The sequence below is a fragment of the Neolamprologus multifasciatus genome, chromosome 10, assembly GCF_963576455.1.
Source record: "Neolamprologus multifasciatus chromosome 10, fNeoMul1.2, whole genome shotgun sequence".
NCBI classification, from domain to species: Eukaryota; Metazoa; Chordata; class Actinopteri; order Cichliformes; family Cichlidae; genus Neolamprologus; species Neolamprologus multifasciatus.
The window spans coordinates 30940764-30961965 of NC_140448.1; the positions used below are offsets into that span (position 1 = coordinate 30940764).

The 21202-nt window shown below is 41.4% G+C and overlaps 1 protein-coding gene across 8 annotated transcripts in view; it reads left to right on the forward strand.

Moving 5' to 3' along the window:
* The window catches only part of sgcd (sarcoglycan, delta (dystrophin-associated glycoprotein)), a 598968-nt gene extending 578939 nt beyond the window's left edge, over positions 1-20029 (forward strand). For all 8 annotated transcript variants that reach the window (XM_085173729.1, XM_085173730.1, XM_085173727.1 and 5 more), the window contains 2 exons: positions 4212-4335; positions 14236-20029. In XM_085173729.1, coding sequence (XP_085029855.1) covers positions 4212-4335; positions 14236-14421 — 310 coding nt within the window. In that variant the 3' untranslated portion in view covers positions 14422-20029. The remainder of the gene's footprint in view (positions 1-4211; positions 4336-14235) is intronic.
* The last annotated feature ends 1173 nt before the right edge of the window (positions 20030-21202 follow it).

A 21202-nucleotide genomic window follows, 5' to 3' on the forward strand; every position in this document is an offset into this window, starting at 1 on the left:
ATTTATGGGTTTGTTTCTTACTCCACCACCACCAAAAAACTCTTCAGCAATGCCGTCTCCGAGTAGTTTCTGTCTTACCTTTCTACTTAAACGAGACTATAAACGAGAATCCCTGCTGTAATGAATAAACCAGTCAACACATCATGTTTATCTGGGTTTTAAATGCATGAAAAACAATTTGGAAACAGAGTCTCAGCTGAGGAAATAGAGTGAAAACATGCTTCAGATTAACACACTGAGTGCACAGAAGCTAATGCTACGGCCACACGGGGGAAGCAGTGGTTGGAGACAGCAGCACTAAAGTGGTTCCTTTGGATCTGTGACGGCTCCGTCGGCTGCTGTCTTCATATGATAATAAAGCAGTAAAAAGGCGGAGCCAAACAGCTGTCGCTCTCATTGGTTTGCAATTGAATGAGGTCAGTTTGGTGATTACATGCAATCTGTTTATGATAACTTTGCAAAATTTGCAATTGTGTTATTGTCTGAATCATATTCAGTATACAATATTCTGAAATTTAGTTAAATTACTGCAGGAGAGTAATTTACCTGAAGAGTTATACATAGGCATGCTGCACTCTTGCATTTGTACAGGAATATCACAACACAACTAGATGCTAGCAGTTGAAACGAGACCCTGTTCCCAAGTGTTGCAGTTGAGTTGTGCTCATCGGCACAGACTGACTCTGCTAGAGATTACGTTAGCTGTTTGCAGTCTGTGTACATTTATAGGTGATAAATTAAACAATTGTTTGGAAACAGGTTGCCTCCCAACAACCAACCTAAGGTGGTTGTTGCAGCTGCTTATAATAAACTCTCCAGTAAAGTAAGTAAGTAAAACTTTATTTATATAGCACCTTTCAAGATAAAAATCACAAAGTGCTTCACAGAAGCTAAAACCTAAAAATAAAAATCAACCAAAAGCAAGTTTAAAAAGATGTGTTTTTAGCTGTTTTTTAAAAGCGACCACTGAGTCCACAGATCTCAGCTCAAAGGGAGAGACTTCCACAGTCTGGGGGCCACAGTCACAAAAGCTTTGTCGCCTTTTGTTTTCAGCCTTGTGTGTTGGACAGCAAGCAAGCCCTGGTCACATGACCTCAGGGACCTGCTGGGAATGTATGGATGTAAAAGTTCACTTATATATGTTGGTGCTTGTCCATGCAGAGCCCTGAAGGTCAAGGTCAAAACCTTAAACTGGATTCTGAATTTAACGGGGAGCCAGTGCAGCTGAATCAGGGGTGTGACATGGGAAAACTTGGAGGACTTGGTCAGAAGCTTTGCAGCAGCGTTCTGAACGACTTGCAGACGCTCCAAAGAGGCTTTACATAAACAAGTAAACAAAGAGTTACAATAGTCCAGACGAGATGAAACAAATGCATTAATGACAATTTCTAATTCGGAGCGCGATACAATGGGACTCAGCTTAGCAATGTTTCTCAAGTGATAAAAACAGGAGCGAACCAGAGATTTTACATGCATCCAAAGTCAGAGCTGAGTCACTACTAACACCAAGGCTCCTGATAGACGGTTTTGCAAATGTAGCAAGTGGACCCAAGTTTTCCATAACACTAGCTACAACATTTTTAGGAGCACAAACAAGAACTTCAGTCTTCTCCTCATTTAGTTGAAGAAAGCCAGCCACACCAAAAGGCCTGAAAGACCAAAGACGGCAGCTAAACTCACAAAAACGCATTCACAACATTTAACCAAGCTAAGAACACTCAAAGAGGTGGGCCTATCATTGTTATGGATAAATGAGACACCCTCATGAACACAGAAGATTTACAACACAAACCACTGGTTTTAAGGACAGATGACACTTTCCAAAGAAAACATGTAAAAGAACCTGGAAAGTTCTGGAAAAAGTCTTTGGACAGATGAAACCAAGGTGAATCAGAATGATGATGAGAAAAATATGAAGTAGGAGAGAAACACTCACATTCTCAGTATACTGCATCACCTGTTAGTTACGGTGGATTTGGTTTGTATTTGTGGCTGCCAGTGACTTCTGATGTGTACAGAGCTGTTCTCTCTGCTCAGACTCAGAAAAAACCTGATCAGACAGCAAATAACGACCCAAAACAAACTGCTAAAGATCCATGGTTTTGGATTCTTTTGCGTCAAAAGATCCAATCCATGAGTTTCTCAATGCAAAGAAATGGGATATCCTTCGATTCGTATCCAGCAGAGCAGGTTTTGCATATTAAATAGCAAACAATGCAGAGAGACCCACAAACAGGGAACAACTGCGGGTGACTACAGTCAAAGCCTGACGGAGAACATCAAGCGAGGAAACTCAACATTTGGTGATGTCCATCATTTGTAGACTTCAGGCAGTCGCTGACTGCAAAGAATCCAAGTATTCGTTAGCTACGCTTCATTCAGAACAAAACCTCGCATTCTCTCGTTGTGGTATCAGCTAAAACCTTCCATGTGGAAAAAAAACATCACGTATTTTATCCACAACCAGCGTGGTGACAGGAAGACAGGAAGTGTACAGAGCGCTCCTGTTTAGGTTTGACTGTCGTGAGGCGCTCTGACATCTCTGCAGCTTCCTGTAGAGATCGGCTTGTAGCTCTGAGTGGTTTTGTCAAGATGTGAAGCCGAGTGGGCTGATTTTTTTTAATCCTCATGCAGAAATTTTGAACAGCCACAGCATGCAGAGGGGCCGTAGTGTTCGAGTGTCAGATCCACTTACTTTGTGCTCCATTCACAGCACTGGTTTCAAAGTAGCTGTTCTCACGTTTTTCTTCAATTCTTCAGACTGTTTTTGTTTTTTCATTACACGTAAGTTCAGGTCACTGTGGAGGAACCGCAAAGACATATAATAATGTGTAATAGAGTACTGTGCGCACAAGTCTTGATTTAGCCCTCGTGTTTTAAATATTTAGCTAGAAAAACATGAAACAGGTGCAGTGATTTATTGAAACGTGTGCAAACACAGATGGAAATAGAGGATAAAAGGCAAAAACAGAGCTTGTACAATTCTAACAAGCTTGAAAGTCAATATTTGGCTTGACCACTGTTGCTCACTCAACACTTGGAAGCAAAATATAGAGATAGCAGGGATGGGGGGAAAAATCGATACTGTGTAGCATCGTGATATTTTGTTTGCTAATAATGTTTCGACAGCAGAAATTGATATTTTGTTACAAAAAGGTTTTTGTGCTCTGACTTCAGAGCATGTTGATCCTTTTTCTGAGCAAGAATCCTGACATTCCTTCACTGTCCAAATGTGTTTAACTTGTTTATGGCAGCAATAAACATGACAGTTTACTTATTTTAATTTGCATTCAGTTAAGTTGGACTAGACTGTAATACAAACCGTTCAGTTTGTCAACAATAAAACTGAAATGAGAGAAAGACTGAGTGTGAGACTTTGATATTAAATAAAATGAATATTGATAAAGTTTACCTTTATGTACAGAATCTGAATATCGCAAAATATTTTTAAAAAATTGCAATAATATCGTATCGTGCGTTAAGTATTGTGATAATATCGTATCGTGGGATGTATGGTGATTCCCACCTCTAAGAGATAGCACAGTACTCTACATCCACTTTCAACTTTTTCCCCAATTTGTGACTTTTCTGGACATCTTGAAACCTGTGGCTTATTCTAACTACAAATTGTTGACGTCTTGGTGAATTAGGTATAAAACAAATGTTGGTATAATTTAAGATCATTGAAGGAATTGAAGACATGTTAGCAGCGATTCAGAGGTCTGGAACCTCCACTGTCATTCACAAATAGAAGTGGATAATCCGTTCATTTGGTTTTTCTGTTAGCTGGTCCACGTACCCAAAACTGTTTATTCATAGAAACAAATATTTACGGGTAAAATGCTGTAAATGTCTGTAATGCAGTAGTCTAATGAGCAGATTCCCTTACATAAATATGTTAGTTTGACGTGAATCAAGTTTTTAAAACGTTTCCACTTTCAGTCTGATACTGATGAACACTTTGGGTGTATTTACTAATAGAACTTATACAACTGCTGAATTTACCCTTTCTTTTCTGATACATCTGTTAACTTGGTGCTTGGTTTCCATGTAAACCTTCAAGGCTCCTGTGCCATATGTATCATGTAAACTATTTCCCACCCATCATACATGAATCGGTGCTCTTCCTTACCCTGTTAGAGTTCACTTCAGCTCCTCACCCTGAACGTTGTACCTGCCGTTTGTAAGCTGCTGCCTCTGTATGTTTCCAGGCTGGAGTCTCCTACCCGCTCTCTGCTGATGGAGGCCCCGAAGGGAATCCAGATCCTGGCTGAGGCCGGAGACATCCAGGCCATCTGCAGGAGCGAGCTGCGACTGGAGTCCAAAGACGGAGAGGTACTGTGTGTTCACCGAAGCAGGAGTTTGTGGGGTTGTGTTGGGTTTAATACAACTGGGATGTTATTTTCTGCATTTTGGCACGAGATCTCACCACACTGGGGTCTCGAGGTAAGAATAAGTCTGACGAGTCAAGAAAGCCAAAGAGTCAGGAGTTAAACCACCTGTTAAACCACAATTAAACATTTTACCTAAACTATCTGCAATTTATGCTTGATTTCTGCAGAATTAGTATCTGCAATTTTTGGTTGCTTGCTTACATGTGTAAGTGCAACGTAATGTACAATATAATATATTTTTCTGAAAAGTGCCTTTGAACCAACAAACCACTAAAAGTGGAATTTTTCTGTTTTTTCTTCACAAAGATGAGAAAAAACTTTTCAACCACCAACTGCATCTATTTGCATTGACCTCCATTCTCAAGATTCGCTAGGCTGCTATTTTTATTAAATTCCGAAGGACACGACACCCACTCCATCCACAGCCTGTTTACCACGCTGCCATCTGGCAGATAAACAGATAAACACAAGTATCTGCTGCTGTACCACCAAACTTAAGAATAGTTTTGTTCCTGAGGCTGAAAGATTTACTGAACTCTGAACTTTGCTGTGAGAAGAAGCATTTTCATCTTTTTATTCATTTGTATTTTTTTTCTTTAGTAGCTTTCAGCGATTAAAAGAATAATTGATTCTGGTTCTGCTCATCACTCTCTTAGTTATGAAAATGACAGTTTTTTTAATGAGTGTTATTTGTCTCATTTGGAGTTTTTTTCATTCGTTTCTAATCGACTTTAACAAACTCCACCAAACAAGGCCAGCAGGCTAGTTTGAAGCTTCCCATACTAACATCATTAAAATGGTGCCAGCAGAAGCGACTTTACATATGAATGTATTCCAACACAGTTTCAATTAGCTAAAACAAATCCCAGCGAATAATAAATATTCTTTATTTTCTTATACTGAGCCTTCAGGTCATCGTCGATCTGAAACACGGCGTCTCTTTTTAAGGACTAGAGGAAAGAAAAAAATCTATTATATTCACTTTCAGCGCCATGTTACCCTCTTAGATGCTGGTAGAGTTGCATTATTTACAATTCAAGATAATACAGTAAATGTATTCATACATGTGCTCTGCTCAGATTAAAACCTCCTTTCATTTATAGCCAGCTCTCTGCTGATTGGCTGCCCCTTATCTATTAACATAATGTCTATTAACATGCACGTGGGTGGGGCTGACTGCATTAGTGTCACATTGCCAGTGACTCTGCCTGCACAGTATGAATGCTGCAACCTGTGCAGGCTACATTATAGCGCTACATAGATTCACATAGCCTGTTTGCCCTTGTGTATCTAACTTCCTCTCTTTTAACCCTTTAAGACCTACCATAGAACCAAGTCCGCCAGAGCTTATATTATATGTTTACATGCTGTGGAGCCATTTTTGGGAGCATTTCAAGTTGCTATACATCAATACAACCATTACAGCCTAAATTTTAATGATATGTTTGCATTAAGTGCATAGTAATTACATAAATTGCAGAAAAGTGCAATAAACTACAAAAAAATTGAAAATTTTTGTTTTTTTAACATATATTTCTAGTTAGAGAAATTTAAGAGGCTTATCCCTCAAAACTGTAAATACAAAAAAGTTGCACAAAATAGTTTCCCACCACAGGAAATTTATTTTGAGTGTCTTCATAGTTTTATTTTTGAAATACACCAATTTTTATACACTGCAGGAAAAACGAAAATAAATATTATAATGCAAATTTGCAAAAAAGCAGCATATGCATCAAAATAAACTATTTCCAGCAGTGCAATATGAGTCCTAAGCATCCCAGAAACGACACAGAAAGTCATAAAGTCAAAAATAACTTTTAAAAACACCAGTATAGGCTCATGAGGCCCTGATGGTAAAAAACTACATTTCCGCAAAAATGACGTCACTTCCGGTTTCGGGCAGGTCATGGCGGACATGCGATAGTTCGCGCTGATGGACGTAGGAAGTGTTACAAACAGCTGATCGGATCAGCAAAGCGTGTTTCTGGAATATTATGTTTTTGTTGCTGCAAGTGCTTTTTATGCAGTTTTTGCAAAGCTATATGTGGAAGGAAACTGTGACCGAGGACAAGCTGATGGCATAAGATGTAAGTACAACTCCTCTGGTTTCATATGCAAAAAAAATTATTGCGCTAGCTCACGTGGTTGCAGTGCTACCGGGATTTAAAAATAGTTACGCAAAACGGAGCGTGCTGCTCTGACCGGCTTTAAAGGGTTAAAAATCTGTGCCTGCACTGTTCGCCATCAAGCACACAATGAGTGGTTTGAGGTAAAAACTACTTCCTGTCTTTGAGTCCTGTTACTCTAAAACTGTTTTTTGCACAAAGCTCTCGCTCTGCGCGCCGACAACAAGTTAACAAATTAACTTTTCTTGTCCTGCGGCCATGCTGGCTGATGGGGATCCATCTCAGTTCAACATTTTCTCCTGTCCAAACTTATTTTTAGCAAACATCGATCCAAACAATAGCTGGCGTCCTTCGCCAACATGGGCCGGCGTTCTCATAATGGCTGGTGGCAATTTCCCACATGCTGGCCGTGCACCAGGATCTGTAAGAGCCTCGCGGAAAAAAAAGAACATAAGATGATTGGTGTTCTGTTTTATACTCTCTCATCCTCCTTTTACTAATTACTTCCCCACAGTGTCTATGTGCTGCTAGCTTCCATTTCCATCCATCTTTCCAGTTTTCCGTCCTTCCTTCCTCCTTTCTCTGCCCTCTTTCTGTCGTAAACGTTGCTTGTTTACCCCCCCACCCTCCAAATTCGTTCATCTACTCATGCTGCTTCCTTCCTTCTTTCATCCTTTCCTTCCTGCTCCTAAATTCCCCCAACCATCCCCTGATTCGTTACACACATCAGTCTTCACATTCATCACGGCCGGCTGCGCTGATAAAAGGATTTCCCTCCTTAGGTTGCACCAGTCGTGTCATGTCAAATCTGCTAAAATCAGCGGAGGAGGATTAGGAAGAAGAAAGTGTTTAAAAGTTTCCCACAAAAACAGTTTCGTACATTAAGACAGACTGCTGATATGAGATGGACACAGAGAGGGAGGGAGGGAGGCGGTCTCAGGAAGGTGCCCTTGAATCCAGTTTAGTCCAATTAAATGCAACCGCAGCGGCCATGCTGCTGCCGCGTCTTCTCACAGATTTCATGGATGTGTGGTCAGAAATGAGGCTGTTGGACTAACGGTGGGCACTGCATATAATTAGAATCGCGTTCTCACACTCCATTAGGGTTGCAAATGTCCATTTGTCAAACCTCTGTCTAACACACATTCACGCTCCCCCTCTCTCCTCAGGCGCCGCCACTGCAATTACAGAAAGGTTTTGGCTATTAGACACCCACAGACCACACAGGCAGATAATGAAATAGAGTCGTGCACGCTCTTCTCGAAGCATTTTTGAAAGCACGCAAAGAACGACCCGTAATTCCCGAGCGCACATGCGCATTGACTTAAGGCGTCCTTGTTACAGCCGTCCGGACAGGCTGCACTTCACACGTGTAGCTGCTGGCATGTTTAATTACAAGGACGCTGCATCAAGTGTGAGCTGAACACCGGCGCTGTCATAGTTCAACCTTAATTGACTCTCTGTTAGCCTCACTGTTGGTTATCCACCAAGGTGAGACGGACCAGTGCAGATTTACATCACAGCTCGCACCCGTTAGCAAGAAAGGCCACGAGACACTGGCAGTTATACAAGAAAGTCATCACACGCAAGCACAAACTGTTGTGAAGCCAGCGGAGATGCATTTAAACATTTTCATCACTAGACCCTCGGAAGCTGTTTTCTCTCTGACAGAATACAGAGAAACAAACTAGAAGCTAAGTTCGGATGCACAAGAGTCTGTAACCATAACTGTACATGCATTTACAAAAAGAAACGTTACCTTGAATCTATGAACTCAACAAATGTGGATGTTTGTTAACAGTGTTGGTGTCGTTGCTCCAAAAAGTAATTTATTACACATCACACGTGAGTAAATGTTGGCCTTAGCCCATCCTAAAAGTGTTCATTTGTGGATTTTCTCTTTACCATCATGAGATACGTGGACGTATTAGGCCACATATTTTTTCACTTCCCAGTTCCCTTGACATGGGTGTATAAAACCGAGCGCCTAGCCATGCAGTCTGCCTGTGCAAACATTTCCCAAAGAATGCCTTGTTGTAAAGCGCTCAATGAATTCGTGCATGGTCCTGTAATAGGATGCCACAGCAAGGTCCATAAAAGCATGGCTGGATGATTTTGGTGTGGAAAAACGTGTAGAGCCCTGACTTCAAACCCATCAACCACCTTTGGGATGAACTACAATGGAAGTGGCAAGCCTGGGCTCCACATACAACATCCAGTGTCTGACCTCACAAAAGCTTTTCTGGATGAACTGACAAAAATTCCCACAGGCACGCTTCGAAATCTTGTAGAAATTCTTCACAGAAGAGTGGAAGCTGCAGTAGGGGCACGGCTTTTGGAAAAGCTAGTGTAGATGTGGCCCAGTGTTTTTGCTTATATAGTGCGTGGCTCACTTGGATGGATTTACCATCATATCTTCACAAATATGCACATCAGACAAAGATAATAAAAACTGCAGATGTATGCATTATACAGGACTGATAACAACCATTAAAGAAATATTAGCTTAGCCATTAGGTGATGTCTTCCTCCTAACAGCAGGTACCTATCACCATGTGCAGGGTGGTCGTTCCACCCTGCTAAATGGAAGTAATATGCGGTGTGTTGAGGGCTAAAAAAGCCACAGAAGTCAGCATCGGGGGAAAAAGGGTAAGTGATAATATAGCTCATGCAGAGAACATTTGCATTTCTACGGGAGTCGTTTCCCTCCAAGCTGCAGGAAGCAACAGAAAACCTCTGGAGACATGAAATAAAACCGAACTGATACCTTGACCTCGCCTCGCCTTTACCTGCCCAACCTGTTTGTGCTGTTGCCCATCACAAGCGCACAGACACGCGGATTTCATCCCGCCGCCCACACACACATTTACACACAGGTTCTGGAGTGTCTCACACCGTCTGCCCCTCGTGGTGAAAGATTTGTTCAACAGCAGCTGTCTGAGGAAGTCAGCTGAGACTCTGCTTTAAAAGTGTTCCAGGTCATTTGATGGCGATGCCTCCCCGAGGTGCACCGTAATGGCTCCTTTACCTTTTTTATGGCTGGAGAGCTCCTCCTGTCCGCAGCCGGTGCAACACCAGCCTCATACGAGCCCCGGGAGGACGGGAGGATGGGGGGAGGAGGGGATTCATGCAGCGGTGGTTTGTGACTGTGCAGAGCGAGAGAGATGGTTTGTTCCAATCAATGAGGGAGTAAAATGAGTTATGGGTTTATGTGTTTATGGAGCGGCTTGCAGAACAACTTTCTTAGGTTTTGCTCTCCTTTTATTGCTCAGGAGACGAGAGGAATAACTTTTGAATGAGCCGACTGTAAACTTGTAGAGGGCTTTTTTGCTTTTTATTTACCCTGTTTGGGACTCTCTGCCAACAAAATACTTGAAAATATCCCAAAATAAAACTCTGTTCATCTGGAGTTGGGGCCTCCTCAAACAAAACACCTGCTGTAGACGGCAATTTAGTTTACAGTGAAGTCTAAGTGCTGAGGAGAAATATGATCATAGGCAACCAGTTAAACCAGCGGTCCCCAACCCCCGGGCCTCGAACCCGGTTGTTTGGTACCGGGCCGCGAGAGTTGAGGCTCAGGTGTGAAATGTATGGTTTTCAGGGTTTTTATCGGTTTTTGGCGTTATTTTGTTATCGTTTTGATCGTTAAATTGGTTTTCCTGGGTCTTTTCACGTGTGTTATGAATAAATCTTCTTTTTTTCGGTACCGGTACTAGTTTCATTTTGTTGTATTTATCCGCGACACCTTAAAGGCCGGTCCGTGAAAATATTGTTGGGCATAAACCGGTCCGTGGCGCAAAAAAGGTTGGAGACCGCTGAGTTAAACAACTTCTAGTTAGTTTTACCTTCAGGTTTGATTGGTCCAAAGCACAGTGTGGTCTCCTAATAAGTGCACAGTTTTTAGTTTCCCAAATTTCAAACCTCCTAGATGGACCTAATGGCCAAGGAGCCAGACAGTTTTTAATGCTCTTGTTCAGTAGTTCTCCAGCGTTTCTGATGTTTCAAATGTTTTCTTTTACCATTTGCTGCTTTTCCAGTCATTTCCTTCAGTCCAGTCCTTGTACCTGACCATTTTCTGACGAATTTTCTTTTGTTGTGTGCTGATGTTTGTTGAATTCTTCAATATCTTACTATCAGTCTGTTGCTAAACACATTTTTCCAATTTCTTTAGTTGATATTTTTGCAACAACAACGTAATTCCCAAGGAGCTATTAGTCACAAACATTGCACACCATGCCGAGATATGTAGTGTCTTTAAAAAATTGAGGAAACTGGACAAGTGGAGATCAGAAGAAGTGTAAAAACTATTTACAGCAGACAAGCAGAATCTGAAAGTGATTTCCTTAAAAAAGGACCTGACACAGGATGTATCTGGTCCTTCAGTTGAGCCATTTTTTCAAAGCCTCATCAAATGGAAGTGGCTTCCTTTAGAATAGACCAAGAAGCCAATCTTAAGGATGGGAAACAGGGAGAAAAGGATGAGGTATGAAAATCTGACAGAGGTCCAAGATCATCTTGACAGAACAGAGCAAAAGGCAACCAATATCCAAAGAAAAGCTTTCAATACGTTTCTAGAAGACTGGAGAACTATTCCTGAGGACTCAATTTCAGAAGGCTTCCCCAAAGAGCTCAGGCTGTGCTGAGGAATAAAGGTGGTCAGTCCAAATACTGTACAAATGCTGTGTTTGGCCTTATATTTTGATGTATCTTTGCAGGTTTTAATAAATCTCTGCACCTATTTCCAATTTTCCAAGCAAAATACAAAGAATGATGGGTGGTATAAGACTACAACACTGTACTGTATTTGCTATGTTTAGCATATTAATCACAACTACATTTGGTCACCAAGAAGTCATCTTTTCTCTTCTCTCCTGAACTCAGCTAGTCCTAAGCTAAACTGAATCACTCTTCTTCTCTTGTCACTCTTAGCTGCCCTCAAAGTAAATCATTCACTCGTTCTCCTTGGCTTTTATTTTCCTTCTCAGGACTTCTGACTCACATAAATAGTGTCTGAAACTCCAGACACCTTCGCTCTCCCCTTCGTTGGTTGCATAGAATGTTAAGTGACCTGGATACTCAACTGCAGCATCTATCCAGTTTTTCTCACTTGAGATTTTTCCTCCCACATTTCCCACATTTCCCAGTGTTTTCCAGCCCTTTCAGTGGACATGAGTGGAATGAATTGTAAAGGTCATGTGTTGAATTTGAAGTTGACAGCAGCGCTGCACAGTAGAGTCATATCTATGATAAAAGTCACTGAGATTGCTCCTGCCTGGCATCATCTGTGCAGAAATCTCTCTAGATTGAGGCGGTGTTGTCCTACAGGATACTGCAGAGGCATGCCTTTTACCAAAATGTCATCAGTTTTAATCCCTGAAGGAGGAGAAAAGATAAAGATGAAGAGTAAAAGTGAATTTGTCAAAGCTGAGAAAAGCTGGAGTTTAAGAAGTTTAGAAAACAGTTCTGCGTGTCTGCAGGTCAGATGATCACAAAGATTCTTGTTGTTGGTATATACCAACAACGTATATGTATAAGATTTACACCTATTTTTCACTCATCCATCCTTAATCATACACGTAAGAAAATCTCAGCAAGTTGATTCTGTTCATAACATTATGCAAATTATGTTAATGATTTTGCATCAGTGCAACTTTTTAATTTATAAGATGAATTATCTGGTTTCTTTCGGGAGACATTTTCTGTTTCAGACAGTAAAGATGATAAACTATGACTGATGAGTTGAGTCCATAAAATATGTAGAAGATTGTTCAGGTTAAAATGAAAAACAGCAACTAAAGCAGTGAAAATGCCAAGTACCATTGACATGAAAATGAAAATTAAGAAAACAAGCAGGAATTAAATCCCAGGAACTCTGGGGTGGAAATTAGTGTCAGAATTCTTCCTTCTCTAACCCACAAGTCACAGCAGAGGTCTGTATTTCCCTGAGCCTGGTTCTGTTTCTTCCTGTTAAAAGGGAGTTTTTCCTTCCCACTGTCACCAAGTGCTTACTCAGAGGGGTTGTTTGATTGTTGGGGTTTTCTCTGTGTCACTGTAGAGTCTTTACCTTACAAAATAAAGCACCTTGAGGTGATAACTGTGGGATTTGGCACTGTGTAAATAAAAGTGAATTGAATCTAAATTGAATAAGGTGTCACTGCACTGACGCATCAGGTTAGGCTGTCACTCCAACGAGCAGGGTTACTGCTGTGACCCGTTTTAACCCCAAAAACCTGTTTCTTAAACGCAAAAGCAGTCTGTAGTGCCTATGTCTAACAATCAGGAGAAGATGAAAATAAAAAGTCAGACAAATTAAGTGCAAAGCAGAAAGGCAGCTGAACCTCCACCCCCGCCGACTTCTCTCTGAGACATCTAAGACTCTTATCTCTAAGTGTTTAGTGTGGATGCTCCTGGCAACTGATTAATATTTGATTAAGCAGGAGGAAGAAATCCCAATATTGAGTCATCTAAAAGTAAGAAAACACTCAGAAAATAGTCTGAGAATAATGAAATGGACAATTTCTCCCCACGAATAGCATGTTTACTTAATGCAGCTAACATTAGCTGTGCTAGCAGAAGTAGCCTTCTTTGCTAACGAGTATGTACGTACGCTTGGAGTTTCCCGACACAACCATGATACAGCCAGTCTTTATTTAGCTCTACAGAACAGTCCTGGTTAGCAAGGCTTGCATTCCCATTGCTGTTTTACAACTTTCAGCCACAGCTAGCTTCAACGAGTGGTGGGTGACTGTGTGGCATCTCAGAACCAACAGTTAACTGCATTGTGTCTTAATAAAATATTAATACCTCATTTACCAGGGCAGCATTTAGTCACCTTGCTTTTTATTTATGCTTTACATTCATAAAAACAGTTGTGATATCTTTCACAAACACAAAAACAAAGCTAATTCAGCTAACTGGGTTAGCTAACTCAGATGGTAAATGGTCTGTATTTGTATAGCGCTTTTCTAGTCCCTCAGGACCCCAAAGTGCTTTACACAACCTGTCATCCACACACTCACACACTGGTGATGGTAGCTACATTGTAGCCACAGCCGCCCCGGGGCGCACTGACAGAGGCGAGGCTACCGGACACTGGCGCCACCGGGCCCTCTGACCACCACCAGTAGGCAACGAGTGAAGTGTCTTCCCCAAGGACACAACGACCAAGACTGTCCAAGCCGGGGCTCGAACTGGCAACCTTCCGATAACAAGGCGAACTCCCAACTCTTGAGCCATGATCACTCCCACGATGGGTCTTTGCACCGATTTACCCATAAATCCATCTTTCTTCTTAACTACTAATCTAACTGAAGGTAGTTTGGGGGGGTGTTGAATCTATACCAGCTGTGACATCTATCGCAGGTCTAACATACAGAGCCTGCTGCCGACGATCACAGCTGACCGATTTAGAGTAACTGGTTATTCTGACATGCACGTTTCTGCATGTTCTCCATGTGCCTGCATGATTTCTCTCTGGGCTTCAACCTTCTCACTGTGATGGGGACTGTGCTGAGCTGAACTCTGCCACCTCACCAACCTATAATTTCAAATTTCAGCACTATGTACCTCAACATGTGGATGCAAGCAAACTACTTTTTGCAGCAGTCTTTTCCAGACTTTTCAACCATCTCCTTTGTTTCTACATCTCTACCCATTTCTCTTCTCTTCTTTACTTTCCCTAATCTCACCAGTTTGCTCTTCTCCCTCTACGGCAGATCTCGCTGGATGCTCAGAGGATTCGGCTGTTGCAGCTGCCGGAGGGGAAGGCCTCCACCAGCTCCTCGTCCTCTGGGACCAGGCAGACTGTCTACGAGGTTTGCGTTTGCCCCAACGGGAGGCTCTTCCTGTCCCAGGCTGGCACCGGATCCACCTGCCAGATCAGCAACAACGTCTGCCTCTAGGACTCATACGTACAAAAATAAACAAACGCATCCTGAAAGAGAGACGGGCTAAACAGACAGATGTACACATATCGCCTGCCTTTAGGACTGATTCACAGATAACACGTACAGAAATACAAAGACTGCCAGAGCTGATGGACAAACAATCATAGATACTGTACTTACTGATGGAAACACTTTACAATCACAGACTGATGTTTAGGCCCAAATGATATGTTTTAAGCTCCTGACATGTTCCAGTTTAATGCAACCTTTTTCTTTCCCTTAATTTCCTGAGTTGAAGTCGATCATCATGAGAACCTAAAAGTCTCCGCTTTACACATAGAGATCATTACATGAACAAAAAGAAACAAAGAAAAGGTTTTTTAATACAGCTGAGGTCTCCGTCACATTGGGAATAAACTGACTATTTAACAAAAGGCCAGTATTTGTAATATATCTGTGTGATCCTAACAGTCATACGCAGAGATCTGTAATCACACCACACATATTTTAACACGTGAACATGGTATACACACACAAACATTGTTTGCTTGTAGAAGCCTCCTGGTAGAAACTAAAAGGAGGATCTCCAGAGAGTTACTGAGAGACGCTGACGTGTTCCCTTTCTCTGTCAAGAGCATTTCAGTACGAGAATCACTAGGGTGATCACCTCCTTTCTTCCTCTGCCTCCATCTTCTCTTTCCTTCCCCGTAGCTTGCTTCAGTTGAGGTTTTAAACTTCACACCAGTGGTTCTCAAACTAGAGGGTGGGCGCTAATTTAGAGAAATGATTTTTGAAGGGAAGGACGGCCTGGAAAGACTTTTGTTTCACAAAGATTCCACTTGGATCCTTTTATTTTTGATGTTTGATATAAAACAAATACACGTATATGCATCCAAAAACTGTGGGGTCCTAACATTTTTCAGCCTTTGAAAGAAAGTTTGAGAACTACTGATGGCGAATGTTCCTAGAGTTTGATCGGGACATAAAACGAACGCAAAGACTTTCAAAACTCTTTAAGTTCAACAGCATTTACAGCGTGCCTCTGTCACAGTTCCTTTATGAGTTTGTTTGATTTTGTGGGGATATGTTGATGCTAAATTGTGACAGTAAGACCGTGTGCAAGTTGCTATGCTTATCAGACTGTGAAGCCATGTTCATGTCATATTGCCTTTACTCAGCTGGGCTTCTGTTCGCTTCTTTCCAAAAAATATTTGGCTTCAAAGAAACAAACTGCATGTTCTGCAAAGTGCTCGGTTTGTTTTCTTCTAAAGCAAATCTTTTCATATTCTTTGAATTTGCAGAATTTTTATTAAATATCTAAAGTTTTATCCTTCAACGGGATGCGAAGGGATTCCTTCACATCCTGTTTATTATTTCAGAATAATGAGTTTTTCTCTGGACCCTGAAGTTATTTTCTCTTCAATGTAGATAACTTTACCTTGAGATCAGCGAGTCTAGAAAGTACGCCACAATATGGTCACCTGCAGTCCAGCAACCATCAACTGCCAGTGTAGTTACACTAGCCTCCGTCAGTGTCGGTGTAAAAATCAGAGTCAATCTAAACGAGCCAAAAAAGAGAAATTAGGGGTGTTTCAGTTGAAACAGTTAAAATAATTGTGCATCTGGACATCCTAAAATATGTCAAAGAGCGATGTTTCAACTGGAAGAACATGTTAGTGTGGTGGCCTCATGCTTCAGGTGATCCTGAACGGTAAAGCCATAGCACGCTGATCCCGTGGTTACGTTTTTCTCACGGAAGTCATTCCCTTAGCATAATAAAACCACATCAGGAATGTTCATGTTTTCCACATGGGTGTGGTGGTTGGGGGTGGCTTTTATTTATATAGCACCAAACCACAATAAGAGTCCCCTAAAAGCGCTTTGTGTTATAAGAAAACTGATCAAAATTCCAACTTTTGTTCTCTAAAGTTGGAATTCTGATCTTTTTATTCCTGTTCTCTGCCACAGGGTCCATTAACGTCCAGAGCGTTGGAGTTTTAGATTGTGTTGGAAGGTCTCTGGTTCAGATCTCCAGTCTAGACTCACTTTGTCGGCCTAATCTTTTAATCTTAACTCTTGTATTCCTGGTGATGTGACATGAACAAGGCACCAGAGGCTGAAGCATTGATCTGTTCGAAATCTTTAAACATTTAAAGCAAACTGTGTTAACTTTGAATTCTGTGGATATTTTGTTTAATCTCATGTATTGATTGTATGCTAACTGTTGTTGTTGCCTGCATAAATTCTGACCCCTGAAAAGAGAGCATCTGTCGTCCTAACACTGAAGAAAATGACGAAAAACAGCAACAGCTTTGATATTTCCAAACCTCGCATATAAAAACACAAACATCCAACGTGAGCTGCTCGAACCTCGCCGGTGGTCACCCTACTTGTTTCTTGCACTGGGACATTTTTTTTTAAAAAGGACAAAAAAAGATAATAAAAAAAATACACAAAAAAACTAAAGCGAGCCACTCTGTTGAAAGAGGGGAACTGTGCCTGTGCCTTACGTCGATGCACTTGTGGCAAGAAAAAGCACATCACCCAGACTTTCTTTGGCATCAGTGAGTATTATGATCTCTGATTTCAGTTGTGTTTCATCACAAATCTTTCCCTGTGTGCGAATGCAAAGACCTTTGTTCCATATTTGACTGTAGCGCCCCCTGCTGTCAACACCTGACTCTGCAAAAGGAAGTGCCGGCTTTGTATCACTTTAAGTTCGTGTTGCTTTACATGCTCAAAATCTGAGGTTAAAACGTGTAACGTGATCCTGTGGAGTTTAATGTGCCGGTGTCTTTGAGTTCCACTGCTTATCTTGAACCACTAGCTCAAAAATATCCAGTCATGTACCGCCATTTTGTCACAAGTGCCAAGAGAAATACACAAGGGGGTGTTTGGTTTAGCAGCTACCCTTGGAAAGAGTAGCTTGGATCTATTCTAATGGTTGTCAAAACTCATCATTAAAGCTACAGGAGAGGTCATCAAATGTCATCCATCCAAATGCTCATGCAGATTCTCAGGGGGCGATCTCGGAGGCGATGAATCTAAATTTATTTTAAATTTTTATGGTTGGCATCAAAATTAAGACTAAAAACAGAATGAAAGGTGAATTGAACCTTCATGGTTAGTGAAGTCTGTGAAGCTTTAATTTGATTGTTTTCACCATCTTGTTGCTCTAGAAGTATCGCCCCCTGGTGGCCATTAAAAGCAATGCAGGTTTCAGGCATTTCTGGGTAGGGCTGTTCAATATAAGGATATATATCAGATGACGATATAAAAACGTCTATCGTTTCATTTTACGCTATCGTTTGTTTCGTGGTGTCACAAAATAAACTCAATATTTTTTCATTATTTTGATGGTCACTGTAGTGTCTATATTCATTTCTTAAAGTTCTCTCTTTCTCTTATATTTAATATAACCACACTACGGACGGACAAGCGCCTGTTTTTATGCGTTGTGGTTAGCAACAACAACGGTAACAGCATCGCGTGTCCGCTTGTTTATGTTCCACATAAACCTTTCACAATAAAGCTCAAGATCCTGTTGAGACTTTTCAAAATAAACTGAATCACGTGAAAGATGCAGAGTATTTACGGATGAGAAGATAAAAAGAGCCGTCAGGAGCTAAAAAATAAACTTTAGACTCAAACGTTAGAACAGGCTTTTCCCCGCAGCACGCCGTGTAAGAAATACTCACAAAGAAAACGGCGCCGTTACAACTTATGTCTAAAAATGTATCGTTTCATGCATCGGTTAAAACACTCGACTCCAGCTACACGACGCGCAGCTGGAAACACTTCACGCAAGTCGAGCTGCCCGAGATTCACAGAATTTACAGAAAATGTTACATTTTTGTGATTTATATCGTTATCAGGACGATAGATGTTTTATATCGGGATATGAGATTTTGGTCATATCGCACAGCCCTAACTCTGGGGTGACTTTGCTTTTCAGATCCAGTTGGTGTGCCAACCTTTCATACTGTCTGTGGGTTAGACCAGGCTCACTTTTGCCGCTGGCACCAAAGGACATCTCGTGTGCATCACTCGGTCTTTGTGTCTTGACATTGTCAGTTCAATGTAGTGTTTTGAGATCAGAAGGAAATTCCCAAAACCATCCTACGATACTGCACAGATATTGTCGAAAGCTATCTAGACTATCTTCAATTTAACATAAAAAGTGTTTTCCACCAAGTCTTGCAAAATTGTGCAGTATCAATATTATCTGGCTGCAGAATTAAATCTGCGGCAGCAAGTATGGAAGGTTGCCTAATTACCATATCTGCAAGGCTGTAGTAATACATCAGCAAAAGCATTCACTGACGATGCGTTGAGTTCCCCCTCGGTTTCTGTTTCCGTTTGGGTCGGGCAGCCAGCCGGTGGTATGAAAACATCGCTCACCTGTGATGTGTAAATGTGGCAGAAATCGAGGCATTTTACATCTTAAAGCACATTTTAAGATGCAATAACTGGAAGTGCAAAGTTGTGAAGATCTTTCATCGATGCACCGAAAAGGAACTCGACATTTCCTATTAAACGCAGTCACAGCAGTGCGCAGCATTTATTTTATTCATGTCTCAGTTGTTGTGTGTGTCACATCCTTTTCCAGAGTCGGGTGTACCAACCTTCCTGCTGTCTCCAGCTTCTCGGTCGCTGTATATTAAAAGACCTTCACAAATATTTCACCACTAAAACTGAACCTAACTGATGTATTTGTTTTTTGACTACATGTACACAGGAGGAACTCTTCTTTTTTTATACGGTTGTATATGTAAATAATGTAACCTTGTCGCTGCAGCATTAGATGATTCACACTGACAGAAGAGAAACACTGCTCTTTTACAAAAAGGAAAATCTGTTTTTATATTGTACATCAGTATGTGTTTTTATACCAAAAAGGGCAAAAAAAATAACAGTGTTAGAGGATGTCCACTGAGTTAGCATGTACAGAAATGTATACAATGTTCGCCTGTGGAGAACAAGCTGGTTTTGTTTTTCTGCCTTCTCCTTCCTACGCCCGTCTCTCCTGCCGAGCTCAGATGTCCCACTCACACACAGACCTGCCTTTCATTTGGTTTTGTTGTTGTTGTTGTTGTCGTTCTGTTGGGCCCGAGGTCTTTGCATTCTCTCAAAGTGTGCCGTGTGTAAATCTGTGCAACTACGAGTGAGCTTTTGTTTTGTTTTGGTTCTTCTGCTCCACAGAACGTGCTGAACGACGCTCAGAGAAGTACAAAGAAACAGAAAGCAGAGACCGGGATGTCGCACAGGGCTGAGGAGAAGTGTTTTGATCGGGCATACCCAAAAAGAAAAAGAAAGGAGCAGCAGCTGGTGTTGTTAACTCGCAGTAAACGGACTTAAGAAAGTAAATAATTACTCATTAGCCATCGCTCATCTCATCCAGCGGGCTGTTGCTGATCGATCTCTGTGATTGACCGGGCGGCGTTGCTCTGGAGGCAGTTCTTCCAGCCCTGTGTTTGTGCTGAGCGCTCTGTGCTTCTGTCTCTGGCTACGCACTGAGGTTAACATCCATCCTGAGTATTTATATTTTTCTTCATTTTGAATCTGAAACTGCCGTTCATGGAGTAGTTTTCAAAGATGCCAAAATAAAAAGGCGTTGTTTAAATCAGTGCAGTGGTCATTGGATCCTCCCTGACACGCAAGCAACTCCACAAGCTGAATTAGAAATCCTGAAACAAGTCCTGGCTAATTTCCTTCACTAGCAACACATGTTCGTATTTCAGTATAATTTTTAATAATAGTCTTGATAACAATGAGCATTGGCTTTTGCCAGTGCACCAGTAGCTAACTGTCCATTGATTTTATGGGAAATATCCCCAGTCTTTACACTGGAATTACAGATACAGTTAATGACGTGCCTTTTTCTGCAAGCTCCGATCACACAGGGCGAGAGCCGGGCTGCAGACTGCCTGCCAACCACCGGCTGTCAGGGGAAAGAGTAATTTTCAACCGGTAAACAATTGTTACTGGAGGTTGTTGGCACCTGTGTCCAGTCAGTGAGTCCTGCAAAAATAGTAGGCTTGTACTTGCAGACAAGTTGCCATCTTTCATGCAAGCTAGTGCAACCGCAGCAATCTGCTAGCAACCAAAGCAATCACAAGCATGCATTTGATGCATCACCCTCTTTTTACCTATTTCTGCTAGCGACAGCCGCTAACTGCCAACAACCACGCCCCAGCTGTTTGGTGAAGTTTCCTCCTTTTTCATTTTATGACACATAGTTTCGGAAATGTTAAAAATCCCAACAAAATGTGTAATTAAACTTTAGTTCAACAACAAAAGCTGAATCCCTGCAGGATTTGTGCTGATGGTTAGTTCATCTCTCTTTTAAAACAAAGTTTATCTCAAATGCATGTGTCTCCCAAAAAACACAATGTCGTGCAGCAGTAAGTTAATAATAGAAAAGTGTAAATATAGGAGGTTTTTTTAAGGTTTCTATACACTTGGCTTCAGGCAGTTTGAGAAAAATCGGACTTTCATGTGAATCTGACAGTTATTGAGTAAAAAACATTTCAAAGGGAAACAGGAAGTCCTCTGCTCCCTCGGGCTGAGGATCGCTGGACTCAATTACTTTTCATCTGCACTGCAAACATTTGTTAAAGGGTGAATGGAGCACGGAGAAGGTTACGCACACATTTCAAGATAATGTACTTTTATTTATATGTTACAAGGCTGATGATGAGTTTATGCCCTTGTTCTAAATCTGCATTAATATATGCACGGATCAGGCGTGACATAATGAGCACTGATAGGGGAAGTGAATACATCATTTATCTCG